Below are 13,295 nucleotides of genomic sequence, written 5' to 3'. Positions count from 1 at the left end.
TGTGTCTACTGCAGACAATGGAATTATTAGCTGATACCTATGGACAGAGAAGACCTTCTAATGTTACATTTGTATAGTATATTACTTTATTATATCTCCATAGTTTAGAAGGCTACCCATAGGACTGCAGTGATGTTTGAGGGTAACGCTGCAGGAGCGATCAATGGACAAATGGATTATAATATTTGCTTTAAGGGGTTTTCTGCTTTATACATCTATCTATCTTTAAAAAATGTTGGGTCTGGCACTCTGGCACTCAGCAATCTAGGGACCACTACTTAAACTTTGGTTCTTGAAGGAGTAGAATATGTGAATAGCCAGGGATGAGATACATCACACTATAGATATACATTATTACAGGGACAGGTTAGGTACAGAACTATAATGTGATGTAGAAACTTCTTCTCTGTAGTAAAATTTTTGTCCATCCTCACTTGACGGGTAGGATCTCCGATGGGAGGACATCTATGGCGCGGCTAACAATCACATCACAGAACTGTCTGCAGTCAAACTGGACATGGAGTTTTCGGGAGCCACTTTGGCTTGGGGAAAAGGTGAAGGTGTAGAGACCGAATCCATTGGGGTCAATAGCTTCACATCTAAAGCAGAAGAGACAGTAAAAAATAAATCAGTTTATCTGGGGAGGCCCGCAATTGTAAGGGTGTGATAAGAAAGAGTTTTTCTGACTACTACAAACTACTTTGATAGGCGGGAGTGGTTGTTTTCTTACACCTCTGAACAAATCTTCCATAGACAGCATACTATACAAAATCTGCTCACCTACTCCTGCTCTATAACATGCTGCCTGCAGATAGGACACTATGTACAATCTGCTCAGTTCCTCCTGCTCTATAACATACTTCCTGCAGATAGCACACTATGTACAATCTGCTCAGCACCTCCTGCTCTATAACATACTGCCTGCAGATAGGACACTATGTATAATCTGCTCAGCTCCTCCTGCTCTATAACATGCTGCCTGCAGATAGGACACTATGTACAATCTGCTCAGCTCCTCCTGCTCTATAACATACTTCCTGCAGATAGCACACTATGTACAATCTGCTCAGCACCTCCTGCTCTATAACATGCTTCCTGCAGATAGGACACTATGTACAATCTGCTCAGCACCTCCTGCTCTATAACCGATTGTTGGCACTATGTACAATCTGATAAGTTTTTTTTATACTCCAGGCTATAAATTCAATTCTTTTTTGCTCTTGTAACAAACTCCACTTACCTATATGACCTTTCCTTGTGTATAAGACCTTGTCCAGATACAGTCAGGGTGCAGTTCTCTAGTTCCTCCTCCAGTGGGTTTGTGATAGTGACTCTGACCGTGAGGAGACAATACTGTAACACCTCATCTGGCATCTGTAAACACATGGAGATTATAATTTCCAATCCACATCTACATCCTTAAGTGTTATATCCTCATTCTGTTACCTACCTCAATAATAATCTTGGGTTTCAGCAGAATTAACTTCTTGCTTATACACCGTGTGCCAATCACATCCTTCACAAGGCCGATGATCCTGATAACATTGGACTCTGAGGGAGAGACTGCAAACTCCAGGGGTGGAATCTGAGCTTCCACGGTGTAATCTAGTAGCAGAAAATTACAGATGTGAATAAAGAGTTTGACTATTATACACAACTACAGCTCCTGCAGGGGCTCTGTGAGGGGCTATCAGCCTGAAGAGCTTTCTGCTCTCTGCACTGTGCTTCTCCACAGCCCCTCCCTTCTGTTGGAATAGGGGGCGAATGAGGATTTTGGTTGGATACTTAGTACAGTCAATCATAGTAAAGCGGAGGGGCTGTGGAACAGTATATTGCAAAGAGCAGGAAGCTCTTCAAGCTGAAAGACTCACCCAGAGTGCTTGCAGAAGCTGCAAACCTGGATTTAAAGTTACTTTTCACAGTCCTGCTACTTACTAAACACACCAGGACACAAAAAACAAATCTTTTTTGTGTCCTTGTAAAAGTAATACCACTCACATCCTTCAGCTGTTCTATGCAGGTCTATTCCCTTTAATGTTCAGTTCTCTTTGAGTAATGTCTACACATACAAGCATTCGGTCTTATGATATGTATACCCATACATCCTACTGAATACTTACCTTCTTTTGCTGGCAAAGACAATTCACATAGCTCTTTCCAGAAGTAAGGACAACCGATACCATGGTCATCCAGATACTGAGCGTAAATGAACACCTCCACCTCCTTCTGGGTTTGTCTGTGGTTGGACACTTTCATTGTAATGGGTATGTCTTGTCCAAAGAAGATTGTGTCCGGTGTTTGGATGTTGAGAGAAAGAAGGGCATCATCATACACCTGATCCCTTGACTTGTCTTCTGCATATTTATGGAACTCCTCCCAGTGGTGAGTGGACCCTGTTGGTAAAAAAATGTCTTCTTCAGAGATAGGTACTTATGTATGATAAGATGGACATCCATCTAACATAAGGATGTACCTCCATTTGTGATAGACCTACAACTTGGTATCTAAACTTCAAAGGTCCTGTCTATGTCCTATTCCAAATGTCTCCAACCTAAATATTAGTTCCCTCATAAAATATGGAATGACTTTTGTCATGAGATTTACTGTAGATGACTTGGCCCTACTGAGGTCCTATAGATGTGGTTTTGGGCTAAACCAAGAAGTAACCTAAAAGTTATATATCAAGTTCTTCAACCTTGAGCCCTCAAGAGGAGGTAAAGACCTTCCTATGGGGACCCCACAGTCCCAGGCCAAGCCTCATGCACGTGGGTTTTTTGTGTGTCACGGCCACCCCGGTTATTGTGTGGTGAAAAATTGGGGGGATTTAAGTGTGTCTCAGGTTTCCACATTCTCTAGCTGGAAAAAAATGAGATTTATCACTGTGAAGATAAATTCTGGTGCGGCATAAGACTGTCGTTTTCTACTTTAGACCTACTTTTAGTTGGTCTAAACTGTGCAACAGAATTGTGGGGGCACGGATGATTTCCTGCCAGCCATGCCCCCTTCCGACAAGCCCTTTATTAGGTCTTACCTATTTCCTGTGAAGGCCACGCCCCTTAGTCGGAAAAATCTTAAAAGTGCCAAAAAAAGGCACTTAGGACAGTTTTCTTTAGTTGCTATACCACCAGAATTCTGCTGTGAGTACATTAATAAATCTCCCCCACTGCGTGGTTACTGCACTGTGTCCAGGTGTAATAGACCTCTGTCATGGTCGTGTGGATGGGGCTTACCCCTGGACTAGTCTTGGTTACCAATGTGTTAATGGACTAAGGACAATAATATGTGGTAAGGGGGATCTAAGGAAGAAAACAGAAATTACCGTATACTAAGACAGACAAAAGTCAGGAAAGACCAGGATCATGCACCAATATAACATCATTCCTCTTCCCCAGTGCAATGGACGTTGGCCAGGTCATCAGATAATTGGGGAATGGAACAAGGATAATAGACCTTGCTTAGAAGTAAGAAGAATGGGAACGTCAAAATGGGAAAGAGCTCAATGCTTTATCAATTTGCTGCCACATTAAATATCCTACAAAACTAGATTCACACTACTGGCCCATTGTTCTGGATTTAGACTGATAGGACCATGTTGCTTTGCAGAATATGGAAAATACATAAGCATTATTAAATCAGTTTGCATTAAAGTGAGTAAACTTACACTGTTGAACGTCACAGGATAAAACTTCGAGGCCTTGGAACCCATTGATGACCCCTAGCTTGTCAGTATGAAGCTGCACATAGAGTCTCTGCTCACCAACTTGGGTCGGAATAAAGGTAAGTGGGTAGAGTAGGTTGTCTCCTGGTGATACATTTTTGCATCTATAAAATATATGAAAAGGTGAGTAACTGGTATGGGAGATGCACATTCAAAGAAGGGATAAGTAGACTCTTCCATTGATGTGCGGGTCTGGTCAAGGTACTTGCATATACAGTAGTATGAATGAGTAACTTATCCCAATGTATGACTATTATATAGGATTGGTTGCACCAGTATGTGATGTGAATAGTGTTAGAATAACCTGGTGTGTTGGGTTTTCCCTTTATTAAATACCTGTAGATCTTCTCTCCATGGAGCAGTCCTTTGCCTGATGTTCTTATCACACACTCCTCCAGAGTCTCCCTCAGGGGGTTGGATAGAGAAACCATCGCTGTTATTGGCTGAAACTGCACAGCTATCTTGGGCATCTGTTAAAGGATAGTAGAGACGAGAACTGAGAACATTTCCCTGTGATGGTTCTGCATGGGAACACGGCACCCACTGCTTTGTTCCATCTACTTTGGGGTGCCAGCAGTAGGAAACCCTTTTTAACTTTTTTTTATGTGGCTGAGTGGGGCGGCACGGTGGCTGAGTGAGTAGCACTTCTGCCTTGCAGCACTGGAGTCCTGGCTTCGAATCCCACCCAGGTCAACATCTGCAAAGAGTTTGTATGTTCTCTCCGTGTTTGCGTGGGTACTCCGGTTTCCTCCCACGCTCCAAAACATACTGTTAGGCTGTTTAGATTGTGAGCCCCATTGGGGACAGGGACCGATTTGACATGCTTTGTGCAGCGCTGCGTAATCTGTGTGCGCTATATAAATAAAGAATTATTATTATTATTATTATCACTAGACCCTTAACAAAAAGTATTAGTGGATATACATCCATTTTAATGCCTGTATTGACTCCTTGTATGTCTTCTGCTTGTTCAGGAGCTTCTGATCACTTGGCATGTTTCTTTGTTACGTTTAACTTGAATCAAGTGGGAAATGACTTAATCTATTCCCAGTGGTTTATGGTACCCTTGTCACAAGTCCTATTAGAGTAGGATGACATCTTTAAGCGCATCTCTTGTCTGGTCAAGCCTTACGTGGTTTGTATTTCACTCCACTTTAATGTTGTGTCGTACATTTATAATGAGGCACGGCTTTACCTCTCAACATCATATCTCAATGGAAGAGATAGAAGACAAAAACTGGCTATTCTAAAAAGACATTGGGGCACATTTACTTACCTGGTCCAGTCGCGATCCAGCGGCACGTTCTCTGACACTGATTTGGGTGTGCCGAGATTCACTAAGGTCCGTGCGCCAATATCCACCAGGTGTCGCTGCTGCGTTGAGGTCCGCTGGAGTTCACCTTCTTCTTCCTGGTGCATGTAAGTGCTGATCTTGCGGCACAAATTCTTTTTTAAATTCCACAGGTTTTCCGAATCCGTTGGGTTGTCCGACGTCCATGCCCACCGATTTCTGTCGCGTGAAAGCCGTTGCCAATGCGCCAAAATCCCGGGGCAATTCGGTGCAAATTGGAAATCGGCGTGAAACCCGACTCGGTGCTCGATTCGGACCCTTAGTAAATGAGCCCCAATGTCTTGATAAGACCACCCCTGCCTAAATATATCTCCAAGCAGTTTCCCGATAAGAGGACATTCTTGGTTCTTGCAAGAAATATGGACTTGCCCCAGTAAAGGTGGAGTATGATTCTGAATATTTCCACAGTCTGTGCCTAGACTCCCGGACTCAATGATGGAGGAAGCCTTGAATGACTAAACCACCTTCTTTAAAGGGAACCTAGGTAGGTGGATCAATGGGACGTGAGGATAGCCCTTTTAAGGGCTAATCCTCACGTCCCCGCACTTCTTTAGTAACTTTTATTTGACTTTTATGGTAATTTTATTATGCGGCTACTGGGGCGTGGAGTAGCCGCATCTGAGGTTACAAGAGGCGGCAACTCCATGCCCCGGTAGCCACTTTACCCCTCCTACTCACCATCTTCGGCCCTCGTCCGACGATCCTGCAGTCTGCGCATGCGCAGAACAGCAGGCCCGCGCCTGCGCGGTCACTGCTCCGAAGCCTAGCTGCGCGCCGAAGATGGTGAGTAGGAGAGGTAAAGTGGCTACCGGGGCGTGGAGTAGCCGCCTCGTGTAACCTCACATGCGGCTACTCCACGCCCCAATAGCCGCATAATAAAATTACCATAAAAGTCAAATAAAAGTTACTAAAGAAGTGAGGGGATGTGAGGATTAGCCCTAAAAAGGGCTATCCTCACGTCCCATTGATCCACCTACTACCCGATCTACCTTTATAGGTAGATTTGTGGTGGTAGGTTCCTGGGTGCCTGGGATTGTTCTTGCCTGTGGAACCCCTGTAAAGGAAACACCATAACTAGTGTATGATATTGTAAAAGGTAACAATACACAATAAACACTTGATGAAGAGTGATCCTTGACAGTTTCGCCATCTTGTACCTTAATGACCAGGCATGGTTTACAGATGGTCAGATCTTGATCAGCCACGACGTAGCACCCATTGTCATGTCTCGGCTCTTTCACCAGAGCTGTAATCCTCAGCAGGTTATTGTCCAGCAGTTCTCTCTTGTATGCCGTGTAGTTCATCCTCCCTGAAGCGCTTCTTTCTGCAAGATCATACACATGTGATACGTTATCTCACATGCCAAAACAAGGTTTAGGTAAGGATAGACTGCCAATGTTACAAAACTTTATAACGCCTTGAAGATAATGGGACCTCATAGTGATGTCCCTATAATCACCAATCCTAGATAAATTTGTATGTTATGTTGTCAATGGACAATGTAGATTCTGGTTGCTATTAGCAATAATTCCACTTTTTATTTGTTGCCATGATACATGATGCTCATATATGTACAAATATAAATTACCTTCTCCCCGGGAAAGATGGAAGTGAAACTTCTCACTCCAGAACTGTGTCCGAGTGATTCCATAGTCCTGCACAGACTGAGCACCGAGGACAAGCTCCAGGTCCTTCTCCTCTTCACTCACATTGCTCACTGTCACACTAAGGGTAATGTCTTCTCCATACACTTGTTCATTCTGGGATGTAATGGACACTAATATCGGGCTCAAGATATTGAGGTGATCATCGGTGACCTGAGGGTCCTGAAGCATTAACTGTTTGGCTCTTTCCACAGCTTCATGTTCTTCTTTAGAACCTGGTATTAATAGAGTTAAATATTGTTCCAGAAATTACCAGATATGTCTTTGTTCTCATTAGCCAGACATTCATGTCCATAAAATGGCTGCAGATGGAGGCTCATGTGATTCTAACTGTCCATGACTAATCTATGGTCATGTATGAGTACTGCTTCTCCATCCTGATCTATAGTACTGGTTAAGACAAGGGACACAAAACCTACATGGTTGAGATCATTGAGGGCCTTGGCACAGGAGCCTTGGGAGGGCAAATCTCTGGGGGGGGGGGGGCTTTACAATAATCATGCAGTACTATGAGGAGCAGAAAGTAGCCCTCTAGCTATTCCTTTAATGACTGAAAACCCATTCAATGAACAAAAATGCTGCTAACCTTTTGGATACTTGTAATGAAGAGTAATGTCATCTTGAACGTCACTTCCAACACTCTTTGTGCTGATTCCATCTCCAACATGTCGGATCTTGCTATATGCCTTTCTAAAATGTCCTAAGGAATCTCGTACCAAGACCACTTTGTCCGAATAAACCTTAGAAAAGATCAGCGTTGTGTCATATTTCAGGTCCACATGACCTTCCTTGATGGCTCTTACCGGGGCAGGACCACTGCAGTAGAGCTGACCTGGAATGAAAGGACAGCCAACTGTGAGGAGCACCTTACCATATGATATTGACAGGAGATACATTGTGCCATTAGTCATAGTCACGTTTTGGGAAAACACTATACAATATGATCAAAATTCCTTAAAATAAGGTTAAATAGATTCTCTGCAGGTGAAGGTCCTCCGAAGTGGTGTACGATATCACACTGGTTTTGGTTTCTCACCATACATGAACACTGAACCTCTAGAAGCGGCTGTAGTGTGTATTGCAGTCTTCTACCAGATGGACAGCCACAGATAATTATATGGCATGGAAGTGTATGGAGCAATGGAAATCAATGGAAACTGAGTACCCCAGCTTCAAACAGCAGATGTGTGGGGCTACAGAAGCCCGGACTACCAGCAATTTGATATTGATGGCCAAATAGGAAAGCTCAGGCTTTGTTCCCAGCCTCCAAAGCAAACCTAGCCTCCTGAAAATGATCACGCATAGGTATGAGAGGCAATACATGAAAATACAAATAAGTAATTCAAGAATTGAAGATTGATATAGTTACCGCTGTATTTCAGCTGTGCGCTTGCATCAAGGACCTGCCATCCGTTGTATTCCTTACGGAGATCTCTTCTTTCCATCCAACACTCATTCCATACATGGAAATGCCTGAAAAATGAAATTGCCTTATATAATCACCACATTATAGACCTGGTCTCAAACCCCCATTGATAGTCCTGGTATGAAGTTCATTACCAGACGCTGTCACTCCTTGATCTATGTATCCGTGCTCCGTTCTTATCATAATATATATCTTTCTGAAGGGTCCGATCAGTATCATAGGCTGAGTTGTAGTTTGTGACGAGCCGAGTTGGAATCCCCAGGCAACGTAATACTGAAAAGAAAACCAGGGTAACTCTTTAAATCATTATTATTTCAAGTTAAGGGACTAGAATACCACCCAAATTACTATCAATCATTACCAACTGGATGTCTACAGCTATTCCTCTCCAACAACTCATAGACATTATAGAACATATTATGTATAAGTTTATAAACCCCTTACCAGTGCAGAACAAAGCTGCGAAGACCCAGTGATGTCCATAAGCCGGTGGAGGTTCATCTCGGAACCATAGACGTAGAATGGGGACACTGCTCACCAATGTATAGGATAGTCGCCTATTCTCACACATGAACGTCACTCTGTCTCTCTCATCCCACCTGCCAATCTGTACACAACAAGTATAAATTTAGGAGAAAGTACTGAAAAAAAGGACAAGGAAAAAGTTCTGAAAAGAAACTTTTTCTTACTATGTTGCCAATCTCTTGGGCGATGTAAACCGGGTCATTTCTCTTCACATAATTATTTTCTGGGTCCTCCTGATAACGTGGACTTGTATCAAGAAACTTAAGACAGACATCAGGGATGAATTCCTCAAACTGTGGAATATAATGAACAAGTCCATCTCAGCAATCCAAAAAGTCACAAGTAATAATCAAACATGACCCGGAGAAGACAATATCATGTTTTCCCAGAAAGGTGGTGATATTATGGGTTTATAGGGCCCTATAATACTATGGATTAGGTCATTAGAAGTTGAATAGTGAGCAGGGGTTTAACTTGAGGTGGTGCAGGCGGTGCAGCTGCAACCAGGCCTAAGAAGTTTAGGGGGCCCATAAGGTGTCACTTGCCCATATGAGAAGACTAGTTCTATAACGCATGAATTATACTCGGGGGGGGGGGGGGGGGCATCAGCTTTAATTTACGCCACTGATAGTGAGGGTATTACCTACAGCACCCCTACTTCTCAGCAGTCAGAGCGGTAGGAAGTCAACTATGTCTATAGCGTATCAAGCACCTTGACATGTTGTAGCCTCAACTAACATTTACTTTAATTAAAGGGGTATGCTCACCTGGACATTCACATTTAATTTAATTAATTTGCCATATACATACATTTCTTCAATTGGATGTTATTAAAAATGTAATATAATTTCCCATAAGTGTAGCCATGTTGTCTCTTATTATACATTATAATTTTTATAGTCATCTCTGGATACGACCACCATAGCACTCTTCCATCAGTGGCCAAACATGCTCTATTGGAGCCTGACCGATCACCTGGATTCAACAATCATTACTACGGCACAGATGAGGGACATGCAGTGACTCTCGGACATTTCATATAGAAAAATAATTTGTTTCTTTGTGCTATAACTCCAGCAGTAGTGGTTGCATCTAAAGACAACAATCTCGTTTCTAAGGGGCCATATCCCAGATGAGAATACCTCTTTATGGTGTTCAGCCATATTGCTAGTAAACTATAGACAGAGCTGTCTGCTTCTGGTTCCTTCCATAATACTTCATGGCCGTGGAGGGTGCAGGGTGTCACACTCCCACTGATTATTTATCCAATTGATAGGACATTACTAATGTAGGATCCCAGAAATCAACTTTAAATCACCTGAAACTAGTGGGATCAGTTTACTTCACATTTTAAAGTGAAACTTACCTGTCCAAAATGCCAGGGGTGGGGCTGAGGAGAACTCTCTGTGCCCAGGTAGATAATGCTGTCCTCACTGAGAACAAACTCTTGTCTTTCTGCTTCATTGTAAAGATACACCTGATCATCTGAAAAAGAGGGAACCAGAAAATATAAGTGATCAGTATACTTTACCGATAATGTATGCACATGGAGTCAGGGTCAGCTCCAAGTTTCAGTAGGCCCCTGGGCGACAAAGCCTCAGTAGGCCCCTTTGCAGTGAACTCATGTGGCCGCATTAAAAATTCAGAAACTCAAACAGTCTCCTGTTCTCTAAAATATTCCCTCACTTATCATATCAAATAGCCCCCTCATGGTTATTTTAAATAAAGTCCCCCTCACCTCACTCCCATGGATTCCTCATGTACAGACTTTAGTGGGCCCCCATAGCAGCTCATAGGAGACACTTAGGGCCCTCCGTATACAAGCATTTAAATGGCAAGTAAGGATGTCCAACCATAACTAATGAAGGTGTAGACTGGACCACTGTGCTTTACTCCTCAGAGTAGACTTACCTTTACACCATGGATTGAAGAGCATCATGAATTCCCCCAGATCTTGAACTACTCCACTGCTGATTTTAATTAAAACTGAGTAATATCCAATGATGGCGTCAGCAGGTGAAGTGATTGATACTGTCCATATGCCCTGCACACAGTCTACAACTCTGGCGCTCCATGTTGTTTTGTCACCGAGGCTGGTAATTTTAAAAGAGTTCTTTGTCCTGTTTAGTTTGGAAGGATTTGGACCTGAAGATAAATCAATGTTGAAAAGTTGAGATCATTATCAGAACAGACTCTTATCGATACAGGCAGTCCCCGGGTTACATACAAGATAGGATCTGTAGGTTTGTTCTTAAGTTGAATTTGTATGTAAGTCGGAACTGTATATTATATCACTGTAATCCCAAACAGAACTTTTTTGGTCTCTGTGACAATTGGATTTTAAAAATGTTGGGTTGTCATCAGAACCAGGATTAACAATAAATCTTCATTACAGACACCTGTGATAACTGTTACAGCTGATCATTGTAGCCTAGGACTAAAGTACAGTAAATTACCAATATCCAGAGGTCGTTTGTAACTAGGGGTCGTATGTAAGTCGAGTGTTCTTAAGTAGGGGACCGCCTGTAGATCTATATATATACATTGGTTTCATGTCCTACCTGTTGTGGTAATAAGAGTAAACTTGGTCAGATCCTCCTGTCTTAAGGTTTGATCTTGAAATGTCAAGTTGATGGTGAATTCTTGCCCCCGTCTGAGGAAAAGGCACGTCTCCTTACTCAGGCCAATGGTCCGATGATCACTATTGTTTTTAAAGACTTGAAGGTCACATCTTACAGGCGGATCTAATAAAAAAGCAAGATACTGTAAAACATATATCTATATATGCAAAATAAGCAACAGCTAAACATCAGAGACAAAAGACATGACAAGAATCTAACGTTTAAATTTTCTTCTCAATGACATGTCATGCAGTGAATTACAGTAGATATAAATCTTATTACATCTTGACACAAAAGTGAAAAGGTTGATGAAACTCTGTTTTGCATCCAGAGAAATTTCCATGTGGGATATTCAGGATTTTCAGGATGTCCAGGATAGAAAGAGTCGGCAAAGGTGACTTCCTTTTTTTCTTTTTCATAGTTTTTAATTAAAATACTAGTATACAATAATCTGCACACTCATTTCAAAGCCAAATAATGCAATATAACTAAGGTCTAGTATACAAATATATCTTACAAATGTTGTCAGTCTAAAAGTAGGAGATTTAAAGGGAACCTGTCAGCAGATTTTACCCCATTAAACTAATAACCCTGTCTAGAATTACTTTAATTTTGGAAATCTCTTCCCTTTACTTAAGAAAAATCATCTTCAAAATCACATGAAGCTGAGCAGAGAAGAGTTATTTTGCATAAGATGAGTCATGTTAAGAAGCTGCAGGGGAAATATGTCAATTCAATTATCCTGATCTACAGTTCTATAAAAGTACCTACAAACAGGCTTTAAGATGGAATCAGGCTTGTGGTTCTGTGAACTGGAGATACAGGTAGATAAAAAATGGCAGGATTGGATCTTTATCTGCAGCACTATGACTATAACAACCCATATTGCCGGTTCTGTATCTTATCTGGTGACAGTTTCATTTTAAGGAGGGAGAGTTCTGTTAAAATTAGAGACTGTTTTGTTAGGTATATGACTAATAAATAAGGGCTCTCACAATGACTTGTTGGGGTTTAGGAGAGAACATAAATAGTTTGGGGGCAACACTTAAATTACTCCCCTTTCAACATTTCCAAGGCCGTTACCAGTCTCTGCTGCCTGGTACCTGTTGATGGAACTGACGTCTTATACAATCTCTAGGGTTATGGGTGCCCCACATCCGCTGTTGACTGGCAGAGGAGAAATTTCCTGTGTATTGTGATATGGGGATAGGAAGCACAGACTGGAAGTTCATGTGGAACAGGAATGATGTGATCAGTGAGATGTGTATGACTATCTACTAATATCTACTGATATGATTGTTCTTAAAGGGATTGGCCAATTTACTCATGTTTTTTGTAAGGTGTGTTGTAATGATATGAAGAGTGAAGCCTCCTGTCTTTTACCTCATCAGTCAGACATTCGGGACCATAAAATGGCCGCAGATGGAGGGTCATGTGATCTCTAACTGTCCATGATTAATTGCCCTGCCTGCCTTATGATGGTATTCATGATTATATGATCAAGGTCCTGGCAGGGCGATTGTTCATGGACAGTTAGACATCACATGACCCTCCATCTGTGGCCATTTTATGGTGCGGGATCTCTGGCTGATGAGGTAAAAGACAGGAGGCTTCACTTTACATATCAGGAAAGTGGAGCAGAACTTTTAATAGATGTATTTTAGTAAATTACCGAATATCTGCCCCCCCCCCCCCACACACACACACTTACACACAATACAAAAAAAACCTTTAATATAAAATATATAGTATCATTGTAGGAAACTCCACACAACAAGTCAAACTTGTGGGTATTTTGCTACAATATTTCAAATTAAAATTGGTGTAGCTTGAAAATCACCTAAAATTGGGAAATAGTGTAATTTTAGAAATTAGTTCCAGTTAATATTATACACATACTACTATGATCCCCATCGTCCTCTTACCTTCCTTCATGTTTCCTATGGAGCCCAGGACACAGCAGCCCCTGCCGCTCTCTCGGTGGGTGACT

At 42.0% G+C, this 13,295-nt stretch overlaps 1 protein-coding gene across 1 annotated transcript; it reads right to left on the bottom strand.

Annotated features, from left to right (window-relative positions):
• Positions 1-68: 68 nt before the first annotated feature.
• LOC140064799 (protein 4.2-like) lies at positions 69-13,295 on the bottom strand. The gene is made up of 17 exons (XM_072112034.1): positions 13,231-13,295; positions 11,246-11,428; positions 10,596-10,829; positions 10,051-10,169; positions 8,849-8,977; positions 8,604-8,766; positions 8,294-8,432; positions 8,103-8,206; positions 7,320-7,565; positions 6,658-6,948; positions 6,227-6,393; positions 4,055-4,188; positions 3,662-3,822; positions 2,121-2,393; positions 1,451-1,605; positions 1,241-1,374; positions 69-599 (listed from the first exon to the last, which is right to left on the bottom strand). The coding sequence occupies exons 1-17, from the start codon at positions 13,238-13,240 to the stop codon at positions 431-433; spliced, it is 2,811 nt and encodes a 936-aa protein (XP_071968135.1). The 5' UTR covers positions 13,241-13,295; the 3' UTR covers positions 69-430.

This window comes from Engystomops pustulosus, chromosome 6 (genome assembly GCF_040894005.1).
Source record: "Engystomops pustulosus chromosome 6, aEngPut4.maternal, whole genome shotgun sequence".
In the NCBI taxonomy this organism is placed as follows: Eukaryota; Metazoa; Chordata; class Amphibia; order Anura; family Leptodactylidae; genus Engystomops; species Engystomops pustulosus.
The sequence above is the reverse complement of the archived record's forward strand: the minus strand, read 5'-3'. Positions and strand labels throughout refer to the sequence as shown.